Source organism: Arvicola amphibius, chromosome 7, assembly GCF_903992535.2.
Source record: "Arvicola amphibius chromosome 7, mArvAmp1.2, whole genome shotgun sequence".
Taxonomy (NCBI): domain Eukaryota; kingdom Metazoa; phylum Chordata; class Mammalia; order Rodentia; family Cricetidae; genus Arvicola; species Arvicola amphibius.
Window position 1 is genome coordinate 67757084 of NC_052053.1, and position 26109 is coordinate 67783192.

At 47.5% G+C, this 26109-nt stretch overlaps 2 gene segments (V, D, J or C); both read left to right on the forward strand.

Annotated features, from left to right (window-relative positions):
• Positions 1-7721, forward strand: part of LOC121677273 — a 160450-nt gene extending 152729 nt beyond the window's left edge. The window contains 4 exon segments of the C gene segment in view: positions 6058-6348; positions 6682-6756; positions 6866-7195; positions 7306-7721. Of these exon segments, the coding sequence occupies positions 6276-6348; positions 6682-6756; positions 6866-7195; positions 7306-7628 (801 nt within the window).
• Positions 7722-9459: 1738 nt separating this feature from the next.
• The window catches only part of LOC119819543, a 29703-nt gene continuing 13053 nt past the window's right edge, over positions 9460-26109 (forward strand). Inside the window, 2 exon segments of the C gene segment in view lie at positions 9460-9653; positions 11109-11371. Coding sequence covers positions 9460-9653; positions 11109-11371 — 457 coding nt within the window.

Consider the following 26109-nt stretch of genomic DNA (forward strand, 5'->3'; position numbering starts at 1 on the left):
TAGCTTCAAGCAAGCTCTGGAGGATGAGTCAAATGAGGAGTCATGATAGCTCCAAATGCTCAGAGGACCTGGCAGAGCATTTACAGGGAATCTGGGACTGGTGGGAGTCAAGAAGACCAAGTAAAGCAGCTATAGGTGAGATGGGTGTCGGGGAGATACAGGAATCAAGGTAAGGATCTACAGAAGGGTTGGGAGCAGTGTCAAGTGAGGTTAATGGGCATCCAGAGAAACCCCAGGGACCAGGAAAAGCTTTGCAGGAGGCTCAGAGCAGGAAGAGTTGGGAGGGCAGACTGAGCATCTATAGGATACTATGACAATTCCTGGAATTTGGGTACCACAGCCATACTAGGAGCTTAGGGAACCCGTCAAAGTAGCTACAAGGGAGTTGGGGAGGGCTGCATAACTGGAGGGGGCTGAAGATGTGAGGACCAAATTGTCCAGCTACAGAAGGAATGGAGCAAGAGTACAGGGGGCTCAGGATCGCCAAGTAGCTTAAGACCAGGGCAGAGCAGTAACTGAAGGGCTGCAGAAGATTAAAGTACTGGGATCCAGCGTAGGCTGGAGACCAAGCCAAACAGTTAAAAAGGAGAGTATAGTGAATTACATTGGTGTAAAGGGAACCCAGATGAGCAACTACAGGAGGTCTAAAGGCAACCCCGGGAGCTGTGGGACCAGGCTGGGCAGCTACAAGGGAATCAAGGATGGTAGCTACAAGGTAGGGGATGGAGCAAGTGGAGGAATGGGATATCAGGCTGAACAACTACAGGGTGCCACCTGGGACAGGCAGAATAAGAGCAGGTTCACTCCAGAAGCTGTGGGGACAAGGCTGGGCAGCTACAGGGAGCTGGGGCAAGTGGGAGTGTAGGGCACCGGACTAAGCAGCTACTGAGGAACTGGAGCTGGTAGCAGGGGGGAGGCCAGCAGGCTAAACAGCTACTGGAAAGCTGAGGTTAGTGGAGGAGTAGAGGGAGCCAAGCTTAGTAATTGCAGGATGTCAGAAATAGAAGGGAGGGCTAAGTAATCCCAAGAATTGGGGGAACCAGATCTAACAACTGTAGGGGAGATTGAGAAGGTGGGGATGTGAGGGACCAGACCTAGCTACTGTGGGGGAGCTGGAGCAGGTAGGGGTGTGGGGGACCAGACCTAGCTACTGTGGGGGAGCTGGGGCAGGTAGGGATGTGAGGGACCAGACCTGCTATGGGGAAGCTGGGGTAGGTAGAGGTGGGAGGGATCAGTCCTAGTTACTGTGCGGGCAGGCTGGGGCAAGTGAGAGCGTGATTGGCCAGACCTAGATGCTATGAGACAGCTGAAGCAGGTGGGGGTGCCAGGGAAAAGACCTAGCTACTGTGGGGGAGCTGGGGCAGGTGGGGGTGTGAGGGACCAGTCCTAGCTACTGTGGGGGAGCTGGAGGAGGTGGAGTGTGAGAAGCCAGATCTAGCAGCTTTGGGGCAGCTAGAGCAGGTAGGGATGTGAGAAGCCAGATCTAGCAGCTTTGAGGGAGCTGGAGCAGGTAGGGATGTGAGGGACAGACCTAGCTACTGTGGGGCAACTGGAGTAGGTGGGGGTGCAAGGGAACAGACCTAGCTACCGTGGGGAGCTGGGGCAGGTGAGGGTTGAGGGAACAAACCTGGCAGCTATGGGTGAGCTGGGGCAGGTAGGAGTGTGAGGGGCCAGACCTAGCAGATATGGGGGAGCTGGGGCAGGTGGGGGTGTGAGGGACCAGACCTAGCAGATATGGGGGAGCTGGGGCAGGTGGGGGTGTGAGGGGCCAGTCCTAGCTACTGTGGGGGAGCTTTAGCAGGTAGGCATGCAGGGTACCAGACCTAGCTACTGTAGGGGAGCTTTAGCAGGTAGGGGTGGGGGTACCAGTCCTAGCTACTGTGGGGAGCTTTAGCAGGTGGGGTGCAGGGTACCAGACCTAGCTACTGTGGGGGAGCTTTAGCAGGTAGGTGTGCGGGGTACCAGACCTAGCTACTGTGGGGGAGATTTAGCAGGTGGGGTGCAGGGGACCAGACCTAGCTACTGTGGGGGAGCTGGGGCACGTAGGCGTGCGGGGTACCAGACCTAGCTACTATTGGGCAGCTGAAGCAGGTGGGGGTGCGGGGTACCAGACCTAGCTACTGTGGGGGAGCTTTAGCAGGTAGGCGTGCGGGGTTCCAGACCTAGCTACTGTGGGGAAGCTTTAGCAGGTGGGGTGCAGGGGACCAGACCTAGCTACTGTGGAGGAGCTGGGGCATGTAGGCATGCGGGGTACCAGTCCTAGCTACTGTGGGGGAGCTTTAGCAGGTAGGTGTGAGGGGTACCAGTCCTAGCTACTGTGGGGGAGTTTTAGCAGGTGGGGTGCAGGGGACCAGACCTAGCTACTGTGGAGGAGCTGGGGCATGTAGGCATGCGGGGTACCAGTCCTAGCTACTATTGGGCAGCTGAAGCAGGTGGGGGTGCGGGGTACCAGACCTAGCTACTGTGGGGGAGCTTTAGCAGGTGGGGTGCAGGGGACCAGACCTAGCTACTGTGGAGGAGCTGGGGCATGTAGGCATGCGGGGTACCAGTCCTAGCTACTGTGGGGGAGTTTTAGCAGGTGGGGGTGCAGGGGACCAGACCTAGCTACTGTGGGGGAGCTGGGGAATGTAGGCATGCGGGGTATCAGACCTAGCTACTGTTGGGCAGCTGAAGCAGGTGGGGGTGCAGGGTACCAGACCTAGCTACTGTGGGGGAGCTTTAGCAGGTAGGGGTGCAGGGTACCAGACCTAACTACTGTGGGACAGCTGAAGCAGGTAGGGGTGCAAGGGACCAAAGCTAGGAGCTTAGAGGGAGCTGAGGCAGGTGGGGTGTGAGGGTCCAGACCTATCTACTGTGGGGGAGCTGGAGAAGGTGGGGGTGTGAGGGACCAGACCTAGCTACTGTGGGGGAGCTGGAGCAGGTAGACATATGAGGAACCAGATCTAGCAACTTTGAGGGAGCTGGATCAGGTGGAGGTGTGAGGGACAGACCTAGCTGCTATAGGGCACCTGGAGTAGGTAGGGGTACAAGGGAACAGACCTAGCTACTGTGGGGAGCTGGGACAGGTAGGGGTTTGAGGGATCAGACCTAGCTACTGTGGGGCAGCTGGGGCAGGTAGGGGTGGAGGGGACCAGACCTAGCTACTGTGAGGAGCTTTAGCAGGTAGGGGTGCAGGGGACCAGACCTAGCTACTGTGGGGGAGCTTTAGCAGGTAGGGGTGGGGGTGCCAGTCCTAGCAACTGTGGGGGAGCTTTAGCAGGTGGGGGTGCAGGAGACCAGAACTAGCTACTGTGGGGAAGCTGGAGCAGGTAGGGGTATGAGGGACCAAAGCTAGCAGCTTAGGGGGAGCTGGGGCAGGTGGGGGTGTGAGGTACCAGACCTAGCTACTGTAGGGCAGCTGTAGGAGGTGTGGGTGCGGGGGGAACAGACCTAGCTACTGTGGGGGAGCTGGAGAAGGTGGGGTATGAGGGAACAAGCCTGGCAGCTATGGGTGAGCTGGGGCATGTAAGTGTCTGAGGAACCAGATCTATCTTATTTTGGGGTACTGGATCAGGTGGAGGTTTGAGGGATCAGACCTAGCCACTGTGGGGGAGCATGGACAGGTGGGGGTGTAAGGGACTAGACCTAGCTATTATGGGGGAACTGGGGAAGGTAGGGGTGTGAGGGACAGACCTAGCTGCTATAGGGCAGCTGGAGTAGGTGGGGGTGCAAGGGAACAGACCTAGCTACTATGTGGGGGTTGGGGCAGGTGAGGGTTGAGGGAACAAACCTGGCAGCTATGGGTGAGCTGGGGCAGGTAGAGGTATGAAGGGCCAGACCTAGCATATATGGGGGAGCTGAGACTAGTGGGGGTGTGAGGGGCCAGACCTAGCAGATATGGGGGAGTTGTGACTGGTGGCGGTGTGAGGGACCAGACCTAGCAGATATAGGGGAGCTGGGGCAGGTGGGAGTGTAAGGGACCAGACCTAGCTACTGTGGGGGAGCTGGGGCACGTAGGCGTGCGGGGTACCAGACCTAGCTACTGTGTAGGAGCTGGAGCAGGTAGAGGTTGGGGGTACCAGACCTAGCTACGGTGGGGTGCTTTAGCAGGTGGGGTGCGGGGGACCAGACCTAGCTACTGTGGGGGAGCTGGAACAGATAGGCGTATGAGGAACCAGATCTAGCAGCTTTGGGGGAGCTGGAGAAGATGGAGTGTGAGGGACTAGACCTAGCAGATATGGGGGAGTTGGGACTGGTGGAGGTGGTGAAGGCTCACACCTAGCTGCTATGGGGGAGCTGGGGCATTTGGAGGTGTGAGGCTCCAGGCCTGGCAGTTATGGGAAACCTGAGACAGATGGGGGTGTGATGAACCAGACCTAGATGCTATGGGGAGTTGAGACAGGTGGAGGTTTGAGGGACAGACCTAGATGTTATGGGGGATCTGGGGCAGACATGGTGTGAGGGACAAGACCTAGCCACTGTAAGTTCAGGCAACTACACTGAGAAGCTTTAGTGGGGCTGGGACAGGTGGGGGTGTGAAGGACCAGATGTGGCTGCTTTGGGGGAACTGGGGAAGTGGGAGTGTGAGGGATCAGACCTGGGAGTTATGGGAGAACTGTAGCAGGTTCGGGTGTAAGGGACAAGACCAAGCAGCTACAGTGGGATTAGGGCAGGTGAGATGTGGGAGACTAGATAAGCAGCCACAGAGTTGCTGGAGTAGTTGAGAATTTGGGGCACTGGGCCAAACAGTTACAGGAAAGCTGCACCTTATGAGCATTTCAGACTGACAGCTACAGAGCACGTCCTTGTGAGAGGAAGCAGGTCAAGCTGCTTCTGAGGAGTAAGGACTAGTGGTGGTGTGGGGGACTGAGCCAAGCAGCTACTGGAGAGCTGGGTGAGAAGGAGTGTGGGGTACAAGGTCAAAAGCTCCAGGAGATCTGGGACTGTGGAGGTAGGACTGGACTGAGTGAGAAGCTACAGTGTCTGGAGTAGGTAGGGTGGTCCAGAGAAACCCAGATCAAGCACTAAGATAACCCTGAAGCAGATAGGAGTGAAGGAAGGTATCAAAGTCAGGGTCCCAGAGCAGCCCCAGGAGTCTAGGACACCGGGACAGAGCTACAAGGGCTCTGGGAGAGATGGGAATGTTGGGGCCCAGAGAAGCTCCAGTAGCTCTGGGGATCAAGCCTAGTAATTGCAGGGGAAATAGAGCTGGGAGGGTGTCAACGACAAGACCGTGTAGCTACAGGGGTGTTGGAGAAGATAGGAGTATGAAAGACCCAGAAGAAGCTACTGAGGAGCTGGGTTGGTGTGGGGTTGGGGGAACCAGGTCCAGTACCTATATGGGGGATGGAATCTTGTGAGGCTGTGAGTTATAGTTCCAGTATCAGAGGTCCTTGCTGTGATCCTGGGAGCTTACAGCAAAATAAAATGGCAGGGGGTGGGGTGGGGTCAAACCTGTTATGGCAGAATGAATTGTGCCCAGAGTTGACCCACAGAAGAAAGGTAAGGTAACTATCGGAGCTTGAGTAGGGGATTGCTGAAGGTGGGGTTCAGGGAAGGTAGAGAGAAGACTAAAAGGCTGCTGGGAATAAGAAGAATGAATCATAGCATTTGTGTGTGGTTTTGTTCAACAAAAACAAAGGCAGGGAAGCTGTATACAAAACTAAATCCTCTTTTGCAAACCAGAGTCATTGTTCAATACGAGTTTTGAAACATACAATAGAAATATGCTATTAAAAAGAAAAGAATGAACCAGAATCAGAAGGGATAGTAGCCTACCCAACTATTTCAAGGGCTACTGGGAAAAGAAAGGAACTTTTCTGGGATCTGGCAGTATTAGCACTATCAGGTGCCTTTCCCCCATACCACCTCCCTCCACTCTAGACTCCCCATAGGAGGCCTCACCCTAAAAAGATCTTTAAGGTCAGAGTCCAGGATCTAGAACTGGAAGCTGCTGGCCTTACTTGACTCAGAGAAACTTAAGAATACAGACTTCAGAGCAAATCTAAGGCCAGCGTCTCTCCAAATATCTGAGCCCACCTGTGTCAGACAAGCTCACACATACCCCTCTTCTTGCAGTTACAACAAAAGCCCCATCTGTCTATCCACTGGCTCCTGGATGTCAAAGCACAACTGACTCCACAGTGACCCTGGGATGCCTGGTCAAGGGCTTTTTCCCTGGGCCGGCGACCGTAACCTGGAACTCTGGATCCCTGACCAACGGCGTGCACACCTTCCCAGCGGTCCAGGATTCTGGGCTCTACTCCCTCAGCAGCTCGGTGACTGTGTCCTCCAGCATGTGGCCCAGCCAGGACGTCACCTGCAACGTCGCCCACCCGGCCAGCAGCACCAAGGTGGACAAGAAAATTGGTGAGAGAACAAGCAGGGAGGAGTGGTTTGCTAGAGGTGGGTTTTAAGCCTTCTGCATACCTAGACCAACCAAGCTGGTCAGCCATTGCCAGGGAAGCGACCTCAGCCCAGAGCAACGGGAGATCTTGTCTCTGCCTCTCTCCCATCCCACCCAAGGAGTGATCCCCTGGGAATCCCCTGGGATGGATATCGATGGCCCTCAGGTCTCAACCCACCAAGGATCTTTTCCAGAAGCAACGTGGCCTAACCCCATGCCAGGAACAAACATTCCCCTCCCTGGCTTGGTGTATTCTCTCCTCCAAACCCCAGTAACATCCAGCCTTCTCTCTACAGTGCCCAGAAAACCTAACCCTAACCAAACTGATTCTCCTGCGTGTCCTACGTGTCGTACATGTCCCAAGTGTCCAGGTAAGTCACTAGGCCTTGTGCTCTAGCCCTAGAAGGATGGCAAGTGCCCTGAGTGACCCTACATCGGAAAGGTGACCCAGGTACTGACCCATTTCCATCTCTTATCCAGCTCCTGATCTCTTGGGTGGACCATCCGCTTTCATCTTCCCCCCAAAGCCCAAGGATGTGCTCATGATGGCCAGGGAGCCCAAGGTCACATGTGTGGTGGTGGACGTGAGTGAGGAAGAACCAGATGTCCAGTTCAGCTGGTTTGTGAACAATAAAGAAGTGAAAACAGCTCAGACACAGCCCCGCGAGGAGCAGTACAACAGCACCTTCCGCGTGGTCAGTGTCCTCCCCATCCAGCACAATGACTGGATGAGTGGCAAGGAGTTCAAATGCAAGGTCAAAAACAAAGCCCTCCCAAGCCCCATTGAGAAAACCATCTCGAAACCCAAAGGTGAGTTATGTAGTGTTAGTGAGGCAGGTGTGTGATATATTCAGAGAACGAGGTCTGTGATGGACAGTTCTCCACTTGAATGACCTCTTTGTTTACTTCTAACTCCTCAGGGCAAGTCCGAGAGCCACAGGTCTACACCTTTCCTCCACCTGCGGAGCAGATGACCAAGAAAGAGGTCAGTGTGACCTGCTTGGTCACAGGCTTCCTCCCCGAGGACATCGATGTAGAGTGGCAGAGCAACGGGAAAGAAGAGCAGAACTACAGGAACACCCCACCTATCTTGGACTCTGAAGGCTCTTACTTCATGTACAGCAAGCTCAATGTGCCAAAGAGCAGGTGGGATCGAGGAGATCGCTTCACCTGCTTCGTGGTACACGAGGCTCTGCACAACCACCAAACGATGAAGTCCATCTCCCGGTCACAGGGTAAATGAGCTCAGCACCCGGAAAGCTCTTAGGTCCTGAGGGACACTGGCACCCTTCTCCACCCTTCCCTTATATAAATAAAGCACCCAGTACTGCCCTGGGACCCTGTGAAGCTGTGGTTCTTTCCAGGATATAGAGGCTAGGTCATGTGCTGAGAGATCTGGCCAGGGTTTGAGGCCTGAGTTATCTTTAGGAAGAGAATGAGGTTTCTGCACTGCCAGACCCAGAGCTCATGAGTTTGCCTGACCTGGGGTGTCAGGGCTTAGCCTTAGGCAGTGCCTCTTCCTTGCCTTCCCACTAACCAGCAGCTTCTAGACAGAGAAATATACCTAGGACACCCCCAAGGAAAAAATACACAAACTCCCCCTCCCTCAGTCTATTCTTGAGCCCTTCCCCACCTCCATATCTAGGGGTTTCTCTGAGTACACTGCAGAGGCAAACAATGGCCCTGGGCATGCCAAAGACTCTGCCATCGCTCCACTCAACTCAGGAAGCTTTGCATGGGCTAGGTCTGCACACCCATAGGACACTGGCCACCCACTGCACACTCACTCCTATGCCCTGAGAGAGAGACTACTAGACACCCACATGCATGCTGAACCCTGACCCATTAAAACCAGACTGCTGCACAACACCCAGCCCGTATGGCGTATTACACACAGGCACATGTGCAGTGTACACATAACACATTGGGACCTTATCTGTGCGCCCTGCACAACACCTATACCCAGAAATGCATCAAGATACCCACACACACCACCTTACAGTCCACATTTGCCCCCACAAACAAACACAACTCTCCTCTTCTGAAGGCTTTCAAATTCTATGCTAAACCCGAGTCCTCTGGAGCCAAATCTGTCCCTGGTACCTCAAGGTCATGTTTCAATCCCACATAAATTATACAGCCCACAGCCATAACGGTCTGGGTTGCTTCACATTGTGGAGTTTTCCAGGCATGACCAGGCACAGGCTCTACTGGTGACCAGGGGACAAGCAAAGGCTTAGGCAGGCTGTATAGCCACTGCCCACTGTGGTCACAGCCCGTACTGCTCCAGCCACTTCCTCCTGCACTGAGCAATGAAGAGTGAGGCAAAAGCCTTTGCACAAGCCAGGCTACTGTCAGGTCCATTGTGTCTGGCAAATCTCAAGGCAAAACTATGAAACAGATGCCATCAAAATACTAGTCCTGGTTATAATTATATATTAGAAATATATGTAAATATTTGTGTTAGACAACGATTAAAGACTGAGAACTGGCCCCAGGAAGGGTCTGCTGGCCCAGTCCAGCTGGCCCTTTCTCCTCTGCCTCCATGCAGACCTACTTACCACATAGGGAATCCCTCCCAGCCACACCCTGTTGGAACGAACACTGACTGCCCCTCTCTGTCCAGAGCTGGAACTGGACGACAGCTGTGCTGAGGCCCTGGACGGAGAGCTGGACGGGCTCTGGACGACCATCACCATCTTCATCACCCTCTTCCTGCTCAGCGTGTGCTACAGTGCCACTGTCACGCTCTTCAAGGTCGGCACAGCTCCCCCACTGTCCCCTGTGGTGCCCTATGCTGCCCCCAAACTGTCCCCACACTCCTCCTCTGATGGCGTATGATGTTTCTTTGTTGTCCGTACTCTGTCCCCACACCATTCCCACCGTTCCCTGCCCCACCTTGTTCTCTGTGACTCCCCATAGTGTCTCATGCTGTCTGTTATTCTGTCTCTCGTGACATCCTGTGTGATCCTCATGCCATCCCCATACCATCTTTTGACACACCTTGTGTTCCACACTACTCCTCATAATGTCCCTTGTTGTCCCATGCTAACTATCACACTACCCCCTTAATGATGTCCCCACTAAACTCACCAAGGCCCAGTGTAAACTTCACTGTCCCAATCTCAACCCCCACAGTGTCTCCACGCTGTCTGCTCATGTATCCTAGCCGGGCCCCTTGCCATCCCCAGTCTCTTACCTGTATGAAAGGAACTGCAGGAGGGAGGGGCCTCTGTCTCACCCACATAATTGAAGGGCCTGACCTTGGGTGTGGTCTCTGACTTACTCTCACCTCCCCACAGGTAAAGTGGATCTTCTCCTCAGTGGTGGAGCTAAAGCAAGCAATCTCCCCTGACTACAGAAATATGATTGGGCAGGGGGCCTAGGCCACTTCCTCTGGGATGACCAGGGCTTCCTAGGCCCTGCACAACCCCATCCATCCTACTGCGGAAGCTAACATGGAGACCACACTGCCTTCTGACGTCCCCATTCTCTGACCCTACGATGCTCTGAATCAGCACTCTCAATTGTTGACCCTTCGGAGGACCATGTGGACAGCAGGCTTTGTCCCAGATCTGGGCAACACCCCCACAGCAGTTGCCAGATAACCAACTGATTGGAGCCAGAAGGACCATCTCCCTTCAAACTGGCACCAGGGGATCCGAGACCTCAGAATGTTTGCCCAGGAGGAGTTGGGAGCCCATGTTTCCTGAGTCCAGCTGTGCTGGGGATCAGCCTTGGATCTATCCTTGCTCATACCATCCTCTGAAAGGGGTTTTCCAGAAAGGGGAAAGTTTTTAAATTCTTGAAAGGAGACATGTGTTAAGAAGACCAGGGTCACCACAGCCCAAAAGAGACCACTGAATGTCACTCTGGTACCCTTGTGCCAGCTATACTTGGGCAGCTTCCTTCCTGGCCCTTCTGTGAACCCTAGGCCAAGGAAAGGGCCTGTGTCTCTCAAACTGTTGGGACGTGCCTGCTGAAGATAAGAATAGTTGCACGGGCCCCTCTTCCTGCCACCCACTCAAAATGCTGGATTCTCAGATGCAGGATCCAACCCACAGACACCGTTGAAAATAAAACCTTAAGATAAGGCCACTGCCACCTCCATCGAGATCCCAACCACGCTCTGGGGAGACTCTCAGAAGGACTGCATTGAGAAGCCCTAGCAGGGACAAGTGCAGAGGCCACTGAGTATTGGCTGGATGAACAGCCAGAAAAGCCCTCCAGGAAGGGCCCTGGTGAGAATATTGCTATCAGCACCCCTCACCAAAAAAGAAGACTGCCAAGGAGCAACAGGGAAGAGATGTGAAAGGCTGACTGGAAGCGAGCCACAGTGAGGCAGACCTGCCCTGCAGGCCTGGCATCCAGACTGGACCACTTAAGCAGTGAACACCAGTCAGCCAAGAAAACAGAGCTGGGGTACCAGGGATGTTGTGGCCAGGGGACAGTAGTCCTGTGTCTATTTCTCCATCACCTCTCAGGGCCAATAAGAAGTCAGTCTCCAGACAGGATGAGAGTGTGGGTATCTGCCCTTCTGTGACGGGCAGGAAATGCTTAGAGAACTTGGACCTTTAACAGCTTCTTTCTTCAGGAGACTATAAATGTCTTTAAGGTCTCTGTGTGTGCAAGTGTGTGTGTGTTGCTGTTGTTTAGGTATTTTCAACAATAAAACATTTTTCTAATAATCTGTATCTCACTGTGCCCTTCTTGTGTGGGTCAGCCCTGACATTCAGAAACTAGGCACAATTGCCCAGGCCAGTGAGCCAGCCGTGCAGGCCCCTCTACCTCCCACCTGGTCCTGTGTCCTCCCGGGGCCTCCCTCAGTGAGTCACTCACAGCTAGAATCCAGTCCTGCCACCCAGAATCACCACAAGCTTGGGCACCTCCTCCCTACAGATAGTTTCTTCGCACTGGAGACTGCCCTGCTCCCATGGGCAGGCTGGGAAGCAGGGCCCAAGCCCAGGGGACCCCCAGACTGGCCAGGCAAAGCCTCCCACACCAGCTGAGAAGCAAGTGGCCTTCAGTGACTTTGAGCTGCTATGGATTCAGCAAAGGACAGGGATTCATTTAGCAGCCTCCATGACTGATGTTTATTGTCTCTAGCCCTGGTAGAACCAGACCAGGTTCTCAGCAGGGCTCTGCTTAGCTTGTAGATGCCTTCTCCTCTGTGTTTCCCCACAGGCTGCAAAGATAGGCACAGTTTGAGGTCCTGGTGGCTTATATGCCAAACTGGTGAATCTGCTGGGGACAGAATGTAGCCTTTAACAATGATCTTAAGGCCCCTACAATTCATAGCCTTCCTACATACAATGCCACTCCCCCTCTATGCCAACATGCCAAAACCTCAGCCAACCAGTAGTGAGCTCTATCCCAAGTCTCCTCCAAAGGTCTACTAGTCAGACTGTGTGGGATTCATTCTGGGGTCAGATTTAACTCACACAGGCTGTGGCTACCAGGAAGAGGGGCAGGAAAGGCACAGGAGAGAGGTCTATACCACAGTGAGCTGGGAAACCCTGAAATTCAGGGGCAGGGTAGTAATGTGTGATAGAGAAGACCGTCCAGTCTTCTGGACTCCAGCGCCCACTGGCCAGTGAGACCAGTGAGACCCTGCCCACTCTTCCTCCGGGGTCTGGTCCTGCTTCTCTAGTTGTTTTCCCTAGAGCAAGTGTTGGTCTCTAGCAGCTTCGCCTTCTTTTTTAGTTTTTAACTGTTTATTTGCTTCATGTGTATGTGAGTGTGCCTGAGTGTATGTCTGTGTGCCATGTGCATGCAGGAGCACATGGAAGTGAGAAGGGGCATCAGATATCCTGGAACTGGAATTACAGATGGTTGTGAGCCACCATGTAGGTGACGGGAATTGAACCTGTGTTCTCTGCAAGAGCAGTAAATGCTCTTAACCACTGCTGAGCTATTTCCCTAGCCCTGCTTCAACTTCTTATTGGGAGATGATCCCAAACCAAAGCTGACCACAGGGGCTCAGGAAGTGCAGACATCCTACCTCCAAGCCCCTCCCTCACTTCTGCATTTGTATTGACCCTGCATCATCCTCCACCACCTCCTGGCACCCCAGAGCACTGTAGATTCCACCCAGGGTCTCCCACCCCATGAAGTGTCCTAGCCTCCTGAGCCCTTACACCTCCATCGCCACTATAAACATATAGACACAAACACCACTATCACTGGACACGCCTTCCAAACCTCCAGCTCTGAGACCAACTGGTTTCAGGCTGAGTTTTACTGGTTGTTTCCCTGATGCTATCTGAGTGACTCCCTGACCTCTGTGGTATGATATCCAAAGTGTGTATTCTGTGATGTGACATGTATGTGTGGCATTCATACTATGATAACCACATGTTTATGTGTGTGAGAGATATCCCCACATGGCATCTCTGGTGGACATCTATGATTTAGCCTTTATGACATGCATGTGGGACTTCTATAGAGGACATCAATTACAGTTCCTAACAGGCACAGCCTAGAGGAGACAGAATTCCTGTGCTAGCCAGGCACAGAGGTAGTAGCCATGACTGACCATACAGAAACTGACACTTGACCTACTTACATTCTGCCACAACCTGGGAACCGTCACATGACACAAATACCAATTGTAAACCAGGTCAATCGCCTGCATGAGAAGTAACATATGCATACATATGATATGTGCACACATACATTACATGAAGACTGTGTCAGAACATAGAGAGACATGTCCACATGGGCATCACGGTGTGGTATCATGTAATAGCCACAGCACAGGAACCATACATGACACAGTCACATAGTCCTTACAAGAAGATAAATGCTGGCTAATTCCCAGCACCACTCCCCTTGGACCCAGTGCCCATGCCTCAGGCTTTGCACACACAGATCCTTCATTGTTCTCCCTCCTGTGTTTACGCCACGGCCTCCAGCATAGCACCCGCCTTCTCTTCTATGGCTGCCCTCACCCAACCCAGCACAGCACCTGCCTTCTCTTCTATGGTTGCCCTCACCCAACCCAGCACAGCACCCCACTACTCCACTCAGTGACCATGAATGTCCACCTTCCAGTGAAGCTTGAGCTCTGGAGACAGGAATGTCCCCCTAGATAATGTTCCTGCAGCTCCATAACTGCTGGGCACTTACGATAAAGTCACACCAGTTCCCTCGCCACTAACAGGCCTTCTAATCTGGCACAGATATGTGCTGGGAACTAAGTGGATGTGACATTGGCCAGTTGGGCAGAGCAGGAGGTCCATATGTTTACTTGAACTCCAAGTCTGCCACGCATGCACACACACACATGCACTCGCACATACACATGTGTGCGCGCACACACACATACACACACACATGCATCATGTAGCCACAGAATCTTTTCCTGTAGCAGGCTGAAGATACCCCATAGAGAAAGAGACCAACCGGTGGAACTCCACCATAAGTGTGAGGCCGCAGGGCTCAAAGAACATGGCGGACTTAGGGAACCTACCCCCTGTTCCCCAAGTGCATATTCATCCTAGTACCAGCTCCCTCACTGATCACCCCATGCTCAGGCATTCTGGTCATGGGAGGAAGACCTCAGCCTCAACCAGGATGTGCATGAGAGCAGCCACAGTGTGAGCCCACATGGTTCTGTACTTTTGCCCCAAAGTGTCACGTTCCAGAAAGTACTTGTCCCTTTGACCTAGACCCCAGAAAAGAGACCAAACACTGTGGATAGACACAGAGATGAGTGAGGACACGCCGATACTTTCTGTTTCCTACAGAGCTTGTTGACACACTCATCCCTGGCAAAACTATGAAACAGATTTCATCAAAATACAAGTCCTGGTTATAATCATACATTTAGAAATATATGTAAATATTTGTGTTAGACAACAATTAGAGAAATAGAGGCAATGTTGGATGAGAGGAAAGGGAAGTGGGAAATGATATCATTATATTTTGATCTCAAAAAAAACAAAAATATGTTTTAATTCTAGTCCTGGACTAGGGATACAGTTCAATTGGTAGAGGCCTTGTATAGCATGAGAGAAACCCTGGGTTTGATCCCCATTACATAATACACCAGGTGTGATGATGCATATCTGTAATCCCAATACTTCACAGGAATATACAGGAGGATCAGAAGTTTGGGGTCATTTTTGACTGCATAGAAAATGAGAGACCAGCCCTATCTTTTAAAAAAAAAGTTAATCACAATCCTGATCTTTCACTTGAAGTAAATGTAGCCAGTTATTGTACGTGATGTGCACTGTACTGGGCTTTGTTTCAGGGTTTCAGAGATAAGTACCCAAGACCCTCCAGAGAAGCACAACTAGTGAGAGATGATGGACATATATGGCAGAGTTAGAAAACAATAAAAGGAATAGGTAAGTAGATGACAGAAGGATAGCAGATAATGGACAATTTTTATGGCTCATCTTGATTGAACTAAGTGATATGGAGGTGTCTGTGAAGGAATTTCCAGAGATGGCTAAGTATTGAGAGCTCTGAATAACAGTGGGTCAAAGCCTTGGTGGAGTCAGAATGTGGTGGCATTATGGAGAAGTAGGGAACAGTAGGAAGAGGGCCAGACGAAAGAAGCAGGTCACTGTGGGTATGTTTGTGGCATTATATCTGACCCTGGACTCTCTATTCCCTTTATCTCTGCTTCCCATCTGTCAAGAAATAAATAGCCTCTTCCACACACTCCCACTGCTACGATATTTCACTGAGCTCATGAGGCCAAACAAAAAAAATTCTTTGCTCCCTTAAGTTGTTTCTTTGTGGTATCTTGTCACAGTGGTGCAAGCACATCTCACAAACCCAGCTTTACTGGAAAGCCCTTCAAACAACTGGATGAGACCGGCCACATGACACCTTACTGTAGGCAGAAATTTCTGTCCCATCAGACAGCTCCCAAATAACCACACAGAGAATATTATTAATCATAAATGCTTGGCCAATAGCTTAGGCTTGCTACTAACTAGCTCTTACAACTTAAATTAACCCATTTATCTTAATGTACATGCTGTTAAGTGACTCGTAGCTTGTTACCTCATCTTCTACACATTCTACTCCCTCTGTGACTGGCTGGTGACTCTGTCCTTCTTCTTCCCAGCATCTTTCAGTCTGTCTCTTTCTGCCTAGTTATTGGCCAGTTAGGTCTTCATTAAACCAATGAAAGCAATACATTTTCATAAAGTGCAATAAAGATTATTACACAATATTTCCCCCTTTTGTCTAATTAAAAAGGAAGGTTTTAATTTTAACATAGTAAAACTACATACAACAAAAATAGCTATCAAGCAAGAATTACAGGTACAATATTCAGTCCATTTGCATCTGGAAAGTTTCGAGAAAATATTATCTATTTTATCTTTGTGAATTAAGGTTTTATACCTAATTTAACTTTAATCATAACTAAAGAAAACTATATGTTTAACTATTTAGTCTTTAACTCCATCAAAAAACCCATAAGGATGCAATATTACCTAACGACAGGAACGTCTGGCTTCCTGGACAGTCACCCAAAATTCTTCTGCAACATTGGGGCATCTGTCTTTGGCATACAGACCTAGAATATCTGACAGAGTTTTCTGTGAAGCAGTGGGGTTTTTTCCTTTGATTTTTATTATAAATTTTTAAAGATTATATTAAGATATACATTTTTATCTGCTCACCACCCTTCCTCTGCCCTCCCCTTCAACCCTCTCCCATAGTCTCCATGCTCCCAATTTACTCAGGAGATCTTGCCTTTTTCTACTTCCAATGTACATTAGATCCATATATGTCTCTCTTAGGGTTCTCTTTGTAATCTAGGTTCTTGGCAATTGAGAATTGTACGCTGCTCTTTTTTTGCTTTGTGTCTAAAACCCACTAATGAGTAAGTACATATGATATCTGTCTTTCTGATCTGGGTTGCCTCACCCAATATGATGTTTTCTAGATCCATCCATTTGCCCACAAATTTCAAGATGTCATTTTTTTCTGCTGTGTAGTACTCCATTGTGTAAATGTACCACATTTTCCTTATCCACTCTTCAGTCAAGGGGCATTTAGGTTGTTTCCAGATTCTGGCTATGACAAACAATGCTTCTATGAACATAGTTGAGCACATGTCTTTGTGGTGCAATTGAACATTCTTTGGGTATATACCCAAAAGTGGTATTGCTGGGTCTTGAGAAATGTTGTTTCATAATTTCCTGAGAAATCACCATACCGACATCCAAAGGGGCTGTATCAGTTCAGCACCATTTGTTGAATATGATTTCTTTTTCTATTGTATGTCTTTTGCTTCTTTGTCAAAAATCAGGTGTTTATAGGTATCTGGATTGATACCTGGGTCTTTGATTTCATTCCATTGGTCCTCCTGTCTGTTTTTATGCCAATACCAGGCTATTTTCAGTACTGTAGCTCTGTAGTGGAGTTTGAAGTCAGGGATTGTGATGCCTCCAGAAGATTCTTTTTTGTACAGAATTGTTTTGTCTATCCTGGGTTTTTTGGTTTTCCATATGAAGTTGAGTATTGTTCTTTTGAGGTCTGTGAATAATTTTATCGGGATTTTGATGGGAATTGCATTGAATCTCTAGATTGTTTTTGGTAAGGTTGCCATTTTTATTTTTAAATTTTACCTAACCAAGAGCATGGGTGATCTTTCGATTTTCTGGTGTATTCTTCAATTTATTTCTTCAAAGATTTAGTCAGGTGGTGATGGTACACGCCTTTAATCCCAGCACTTGGGAGGAAAAGGCAGGCAGATCTCTGTGAATTTGAGGCCAACCTGGTCTACAAGAGTTAGTTCCAGGATAAGCTCCAAACCTACAGAAAAAAAAAACCCTTTCTCGAAAAACCAAAAAGAAGAAAAGAAGGAGGAGGAGGAGGAGGAGGAAGAGGAGCAGGAGGAAGAAGAGGAGGAGGAGAAGGAGGAGCGAGGATCGAGTGATGGACAGGAGTAAAAGAAGAAGAAAAGAGAAAGTCCCCGGAGGAGCTATTTCTTCTTCTTCTCTTGCCTTCTCTCTTCTGCTCCTCCTCACTCCCCTCCTCCCTCCCTCCACTCCGGAAAAGAAGCCGCCGCTCTCCGAAAGAGCAAGAAGAGAGCGAAGAGAAGAAGAGGTCTTCTACTTGTTTCATTAGAGTTACTCCAAGATATTTTATGTTATTTGTGGCTATTGTGAAGAGTGATGTTTGTCTCATTTCTTTCTCAGCTCATTTATCATTTGTGTAAAGGAGGGCTACTAATTTTTTTTTAGTTAATCTTGTATCCTGTTACATTACTGAAGGTGTTTATGAGTTGCAGAAGTTCCTTGGTAGAATTTTTGGGATCTGTCATATCATCAGCAAATAGTGACAGTTTGACTTCTTCTTTTCTGATCTGTAGCCCCTTGATCTACTTTTGTTGTCTTATTGCTCTACCTAGAACCTCAAGTTCTGTATTGAATAGATGTGGAGAGAGTGGAAAGCCTTGTCTTGTTTCTGATTTCAGTGAGATCGCTTCAAATTTCTCTCCATTTAGTTTTATGTCAGCTGTTGGCTTGCTGTATATTGCCTTTATTATGTTTAGGTATGTTCCTTGTATCCCTGCTCTCTCCAAGACCTTTATCATGAAAGGATGTTGTATTTTGTTGAAGGCTTTTTCGGCATCTAATGAGATGATCATGTGGGTTTTATTTTTTCAGTTTGTTTATATGGTGGATTACATTGACAGATTTTCATATGTTGAACCATCCCTTCATCTCTAGGATGAAGTTGATTTGATCATCGTGGATGATTTTTCTGATGTGTTCTTGGAGTCGGTTTGCCTGTATTTTATTGATTATTTTTGCGTCAATGTTCATGAGTGAGATTGATCTGTAATTCTCTTTCTTAATAATGTCTTTGTGTGGTTTGGGTATCAGGGTAATTGCAGCCTCATTAAAAGAGTTTGGCAATGTTCCTTCTGTTTCTGTTGTGTAGAACAATTTGAGGAGTATTGGTATTATTTCATCTTTGAAAATCTTGTAGAGCTGGGCAGTGGTGGCACACACCTTTAATCCCAGCACTCAGGAGGCAGAGGCAGGCAGATCTCTGTGAGTTCAAGCCAGCCTGGTCTACAAGAGCTAGTTCCAGGACAGGCTCCAAAGCCACAGAGGAACCCTGTCTCAAAAAACCAAAAAAAAGAAAAAGAAAAAGAAAGAAAGAAAGAAAGAAAGAAAGAAAGAAAGAAAGAAAGAAAGAAAGGAAAAGAAAGAAAATCTTGTAAAATTCTGTGCTAAATTCATTTGGCCCTGGATGTTTTTCGTTTCGTTTTGTTTTGTATTGTTTTGTTTTGTTTTGTTTTGTTTTGTTTTGTTTTGTCTTGGATTGGGAAACATTTGATGACTATTTCTATTTCTTTAGCAATTATGGGTTTATTTAATTTGCTTGTCTGGTCTTTATTTAATTTTTGTAAGTGATATTTATCCAGAAAAATTGTTCTTTATCTTGAGGTTTTCCAGTTTTGTTGAGTATAGGTTTTCAAAATATGACGTAATGAGCCTCTGGATTTCCTCCATGTCTGTTGTTATGTTCCCCTTTTCATTTCTGATTTTGTTAATTTGGATATTTTCTCTCTGTTTTTTGGTTAGTTTGGATAAGGTCTTGTCTACTTTGTTGATTTTTCTCAAAGAACCAACTCTTTGTCTCATTGATTCTATGCATTGTTTTCTTTCTTTCTATTTTGATGATTTCAGCTCTCAATTTGATTATTTCCTGCCATCTAGTCCTCCTGGTGAGTTTGCTTCTTTTTGTTCTACAGTTTTCAGGTGTTCTGTTAACTCATTAGTGTGGCATTTTCTTTATGTAGGCATTTAGTGCTATGAATTTTCCTCTTAACACTGTGTTTATTGTGTCCCATTAATTTGAGTAAGTTGTGTGGTCATTTTCATTAAATTTTAGAAAGTCTTTAACTTCTTCCTTTATTTCTTCCTTCACCCATTGATGATTCAAGTGAGCATTGTTTACTTTCCATGTGTTTGTGGACTTTCTGAAATTAGTGTTGCTATTGAATTCTAATTTTAAGCCATGGTGATCTGATAGGATATATGGAGTTATTCCAATTTTTTTGTATCTGCTGAGGTTTGTTTTGTTGCCGAGTATGTGGTGAATTTTTGAGAAGGTTCCATGAGGTGCTGAGAAGAAGGCATATTGTTTTATGTTTGGATGGAATGTTCTATATATGTCTGTTAAGTCCATTTGATTCATAACATCTGTTAGTTCCCTTATTTCTCTGTTAATTTTCTGTCTGAAAGACCTGTCCAGTGGTGAGAGTGGAGTGTTGAAGTCTCCCACTATTAGTGTGTGGGGATTAATGTGTGATTTAAGCTTTAGTAGTGTTTCTTTTGCATATGTGGGTGCCCTTGTATTTAGGACATAGATGTTCAGTATTTGATGGATTTTTCCTGTGACTAATATGAAATGTTCTTTGTCTCTTTTGATTGATTTTTGTTTGAAGTCTGTTTTGTTAGATATTAGGATAGCTACACCAGCTTGTTTCTTAGGTCCATTTGATTGGAAAATTCTTTTCCAACCTTTTACTCTGAGGTGATATCAATCTTTGAGGTTGAGCTATGTTTCTTGTATGCATCAGAAGAATGGATTCTGTTTTCATAATCAGCTTGTTAGCCTTTGCCTTTTTATAGGTGAGTTGAGTCCATTTATATTAAGGTATATTAATGACCAGTGATTGCTTGTTCCTGTAATTTTAGATGTCATTGTTAGTGATGTTATTTTGTGTGATATTCCCTTCTTTGGGATTTGCTCCTATAAGATCATCTATTGTCTATGTTTTGGGGACTGTAGCTAACTTCCTTGGGTTGGAGTTTTCCTTCTAGTACTTTGTGTAGGACTGGGTTTCCAGCTAGGTAGTGGTTAAATCTGGTTCTGTCATGGCATATCTTATTTTGTCTGTCTATGGTGATTGAAAGTTTTGCTGGGTATAGTAGTCTGGGCTGGCATTCATGGTCTTTTAATGTCTGCATAACACTTGACCAGGACCTTTTGGCTTTCATTGTTTCCATTGAGAAGTCAGGTGTAATTCTGATAGGTCTGCCTGTATATGTTACTTGGTCTTTTTCCTTTACAGTTCTTAATAACCTTTCTTCATTCTGTATGTTTAGTGTTTTGATTATTATGTGGTGAGGGAACTTTTTTTTGGTCCAGTCTATTTGCTGTTCTGTAAGCTTCTTGTATCTTCATATGAATATCTTTAGGTTGGTGTAGGCCGATGTTGGGGCCCACGGACTCTAACAGGTTGGGAAAGTTTTCTTCTATGATTTTTGTTGAATATATTTTCTGTGCTTTTGAGCTGTACTTCTCCTTCTTCTATTCCTATTATTCTTAGGCTTGGTCTTTTCAAGATTTATCTATATTTCCTGGATATTTTGTGTTAAGTTTTTGTTAGATTTAATGTTTTCTTAGACTAATGAGTCTAATTCCTCTGTTGTATTTTCAGCACGTGAGATTCTCTTTTCCATCTCTTGTATTCTGCTGTTTATGCTTGCATTTGTGGTTCCTGATCATTTTCTCATAATTTCCATTTCTAAAATTCCCTCTGTTTGTGTTTTCTTTATTGTCTCTGTTCTGGTTTTCAAGTCTTGAATAATTTCTTTCATCTGTTTCATTGTTTTTTCTTGGTTTTCATTAGGAATTTGATGATTTCTTCCAATTTTTTGTCTTTTTCTCCATTTCTTTGAGGGAATTTTTCATTTCTTCTTTAAGGGCCTCAAACATTCTCATAAAGTTATTTTTAGGTTATTTTCTTCTGCTTCATCTATATTTGAGTTTTCAAGTCTTGCTTTTGTAGGGTCACTAGTTTTTGTTGGTGTTGTATTGCTCTTTGTGGTGTTGAGTATGTTCTTACCTTGTCTACCCATCTTTTCCACTGATTGGTGTAGTTGCGGCTGTGTCTCTGGTGATCAATTTTCCAGGTGCCAGTAGATACAAGGCTCAGATGGTTACTCCTCATGGTGTAGTAGGGCCATGGTCACCCCAGAGGTCACTCGGTGTTCCTAGAGGTCACTCAGCGCTCCCCATGGTTGCTCTGCAATCCCATGGAGGTTGCTTGTTTGGCGCTGCTCCTGCTGAGGTTGCTGTCTTAGGCCTGCTCCAGCAGAGATCTCTGGCTCAGACCTGTTCCAGTGGAGGTTGCTGTCTTGGGCCTGCTCCCTCAGAGGTTGCTGATTCATGCCCAGTCCCGCAGAGGTCTCTGACTTAGGCCTGCTTCCTCAGAGCTTGCTCCCTTATTGTAAGAGGCTTTATAAGTCCATTTGGACTGTATAACCAAACTGTAATATAATCTCTACCTGTGCCATATGTAAGGATGGCATATAATAATAAGTCATGAGGACTCTGTAGCCAACAAGATTTATCACATTTTATCTCATCTCAGTGCTGTTCCCAAGTCAAAGGATCAGCTTACATGTTACCTGATCTGTTATCTTTTTTTGGCTTCCTCCCTATGTCTGTAGCCAAGATACTCAGGAGATCTACCCTGGTCAAATCTGATCTTTATTAATCAGAAAGGAATCTATACCTTTTGTTTCCTGTGTAAATATAAGTATAACCTCTCCCCCAATGCAATACATTTTTTACTTACATCTTGAAGTTAAGACATTTTTTAAATACATAGGTTAGTTTCATTTAACAGTTTCCATAATCAAATGCCTCTCGGCAACTTTTATTTGTTCATCGGCAATCAAAAAATTTAAAGACACACAATAACATACAGGATCCAGACTCCCTTTGTGCTTTCCATCTTTATATGGCTTTTTTCCTTTACGTTACTTTACTCTTTCTTTAAAGATTTTCCTTTATTATTTTTAAGCTATTTTTTCTATGACTGTCTATACCCTTTTTCTTTTCTTTCTTAAGCCTACACACATTGTTAAACACTGTAACTGTTTAGAGGGGTTTTTTTTTTCATCTGAACCTGCTTTGCCGTGTATCTGTAAACTTTTCTGTGTGTATGAGCAAAACCTTAAACCTGCCAAGCAACTTAGCTCATAAGACTGAGGCGCCTGGAATGTGGGCTGCATGTGGCTGGGAGATGTGTCTCTGTCTCTGTCCTGCAGCTGGAGATGTGTCTCTGTCTCTGTCCTGTAGCTGGGAGATGATGTGTCTCTGTACTGCAGCCGGCATGAGGGACACAAAACTAGGAAGCCACATTTGCCTCTGTCTTTGTGTGTTTAGAACCTTTTTAATCTTTTTCAGGTCTTATATGGATATATGTGGCCAGACACTGGGCACCACATGTGGGTGGAAGTTTTGTCCCACTGGTCAGCTCCCAAATAACCACCAGGAGACTTATTATTAATTATAAATGTTCAGCCAATGAGCTTCTCAAAGTCCAGTAGAAGAGAGGGAGGAGTGAGAATACGAGCAAAGAAGTCAAGACCCTGATGGGGACACCCACAGAAACATCTGACCTGAGCTACTGGGGGCCCACCAACTCTGGCCTGACAGTGAAAGAACCAACATAGGACCAAAGTAGGCCCTCTGAATGTGCTGGCAGTTGTACGGCTGGGACAGACTGTGGGCTCATACATGGATTGCACTTCCACCAGTCACAGCCCTAGTGTACACTGCCTTTGGTTCCACTGATCACAAGCCTTGCAGAAGCATAGATCATGGGTCTCAAATAGGTAGAACTTTCTTTCTGATAATAACCATGTTTTTCAAGTCACCAGGGAATATGTTCTTCTTCCTCCCTGACCTTGGAGCTATTATCTACAGGTCCTTGGAAGCTTCAGGTGAAGGCTCCTGGACGTCATAGCTGAAATGCAGTTTTCCAGCAATGGTGCCGCGTGTAACCATGGTAGCTAAAACAAGGCCTCCTGTGGCTCAGCAGCAGCCATGATTGCAGTATTCTTTGCAGCTCAAATATGGCTTCCTTGAGACTCTGAAGTATTCAAAGCAGCAGGAATCCCATGATGATAATCCTACAGGTCTCTAAAAGATATAAGATTACTAGATATAGAAAATAGTCAACCGTAGTACATCAAAAGGTCAAATCAGCTCCCCAGATACTGCCTCTCTCTTCCTGTCCCTTCCCAGCTTGCACCCAGAATCCCCCCCCGTTTCATCCTCACATCTTTGGGGCCACAAAATCCCACAGCCCACCCTGTTTGGGCGCCTGGACCGGGAATTGAGCGCACCCAGGCCGGTGGGAGGTCCCCTGCTTCATTAGCCTGCCTGCAGCAAGGTAGGCCCTTTGTCACTGAGCTGCTTGGCCTGCAAGGAGACCTGACAGTCTGCCAGAGGATCTATCATTCATTGGGGTGAGTGAGTGCCTGAACCGCAGCAGCTGCTGGGAGAGGGACCACCGACATTCCCCAACTTCCCCCCTCCCATCCCCCCACAACTCCTGCTCTTCCTGCATACTGCCTCTCTCTTCCTGTCCCTTCCCAGCTTGCACCCAGAATCCCCCCCATCCTCCCGTCTTTGGGGCCACAAAATCCCACAGCTCAGCCTGTTTGGGCGCCGAGGACCTGGAATTGAGTGCACCCAGGCTGGTGGGCTGTCCCCTCCTTCATTAGCCTGCCTGCAGAAAGGTAGGCCCTTTGTCAGCGAGCTGCTTGGCCTGCAAGGAGACCTGACAGTCTGCCAGAAGATCCATCATTCATTGGGGTGAGTGAGGAGTGAGTGCCTGAACCACGGCAACTGCCTGGAGAGGGACAACCGACATTCCCCAACTCCCCCCCCCACCCCCGCACATTTCCTGCTCTTCCTGCAGGGGTTATTCTCCCCAGATACTGCCTCTCTCTTCCTGTCCCTTCCCTGCTTGCACCCAGAATCCCCCCCCCCCGTTTCATCCTCACATCTTTGGGGCCACAAAATCCCACAGCCCACCCTGTTTGGGCACCTGGACCGGGAATTGAGCGCACGCAGGCCGGTGGGAGGTCCCCTGCTTCATTAGCCTGCCTGCAGCAAGGTAGGCCCTTTGTCACTGAGCTGCTTGGCCTGCAAGGAGACCTGACAGTCTGCCAGAGGATCCATCATTCATTGGGGTGAGTGAGTGCCTGAACCGAGGCAGCTGCCCGGAGAGGGACCACTGACATTCCCCAACACCCCACACACACACACACACTTCCTGCTCTTCCTGCAGGGGTTATTCTCCCCGCATACTGCCTCTCTCTTCCTGTCCCTTCCCAGCTTGCACCCAGAACCCCCTCCCTCTGCCTCATCCTCCCATCTTTGGGGCCACAAAATCCCACACCTCAGCCTGTTTGGGAGCCGGGGACCTGGAATTGAGTGCACCCAGGCCAGTGGGAGGTCCCCTGTTTCAATAGCCTGCCTGCAGCAAGGTAGGCCCTTTGTCAGTGAGCCGCTTGGCCAGCAAGGAGACCTGACTGTCTACCAGAAGATCCATCATTCATTGGGGTGAGTGAATTGAATTCATTGGGGTGAACTGAACTTCTAAAAGAAGACCCAAAGGGGATTATTCAGAGGAAGAAATGGGCAGGCGCCAATGCAAGAATTCCTCCAACAATTTGAAAAACAACATGAAAGCACCAGAACCCAGCGAACTTATAACAGGAGGTCTTGAACACACTAATCAAGAAGAACTAGAAAAAACTGACTTTATGAAAGTAATAGAGTCCCTTAAACAGGAGGTGAAAAACTCCCTTAAGGAAATGTATGAGAAGAATAACAAAAAGTTTGAAGAATTGAGTAAATCCGTAAATGATATCCTAGGAAACCAAGAAAAAACAATCAAACAGATAATGGAAACAGTGCAAGACTTGAAAACTGAAATGGAGGCAAGGAAGAAAACACAACCCGAGGGCCAGCCGGATATGGAAAATCTATGTAAACGAACAGAGACTACAGAAACAACCATAACCAACAGAATACAAGAGATAGAAGAAAGAATCTCAGATTCTGAAGATACCATAAAGAAAATAAACGCACTGATCAAAGAAAACAGCAAATCCAACAAATTCTCATCACAAAACATTCAGGAAATCTGGGACACAATAAAAAGACCAAACCTAAGATAAAAGGCGTAGAAGAAGGAGAAGAATTACAGCTCAATGGTGCAGAAAATATATTCAATAAAATTATAGAAGAAAACTTCCCAAACCTAAAGAAAGATATTCCTATTAAGGTTCAAGAAGCTTACAGAACACCAAATAGACTGGATCAAAAAAAAATCCCCTCGCCATATTATAATCAAAACACAAAACATACAGAATAAAGAAAGAATATTAAGAGCTGCAAAGGAAAAAGGTCAAGTAACATATAAAGGTAAACCTATCAGACTAACACCTGACTTCTCTATGGAAACCATGAAAGCCAGAAGGTCCTGGATAGATGTTTTGCAGAAACTAAGAGACCATGGATGCAAGCCCAGATTACTATACCCAGCCAAGCTTTCATTCACTGTAAATGGAGAAAACAAAATATTCCAGGATAAAAACAAATTTAAACAATACATAGCCACAAATCGAGCCTTACAGAAAGTAATAGAAGGAAATTCACAAACAAAGGAGTCCAGCATTGCGCAAAATAACTCAGACATCTAGTGACCCTTCACCAGCACATCTCAAAGAAAGGAAACACACAATCTCTACTACCAAATAAAAAATGACAACCGGAGTTAACATCCACTGGTCATTAATATCACTTAATATCAATGGACTCAATTCACCTATAAATAGGCACAGGCTAAGAGATTGGATACGAAAACAGGATCCAACATTCTGCTGTTTACAAGAAACACACCTCAACCACAAAGACAAACA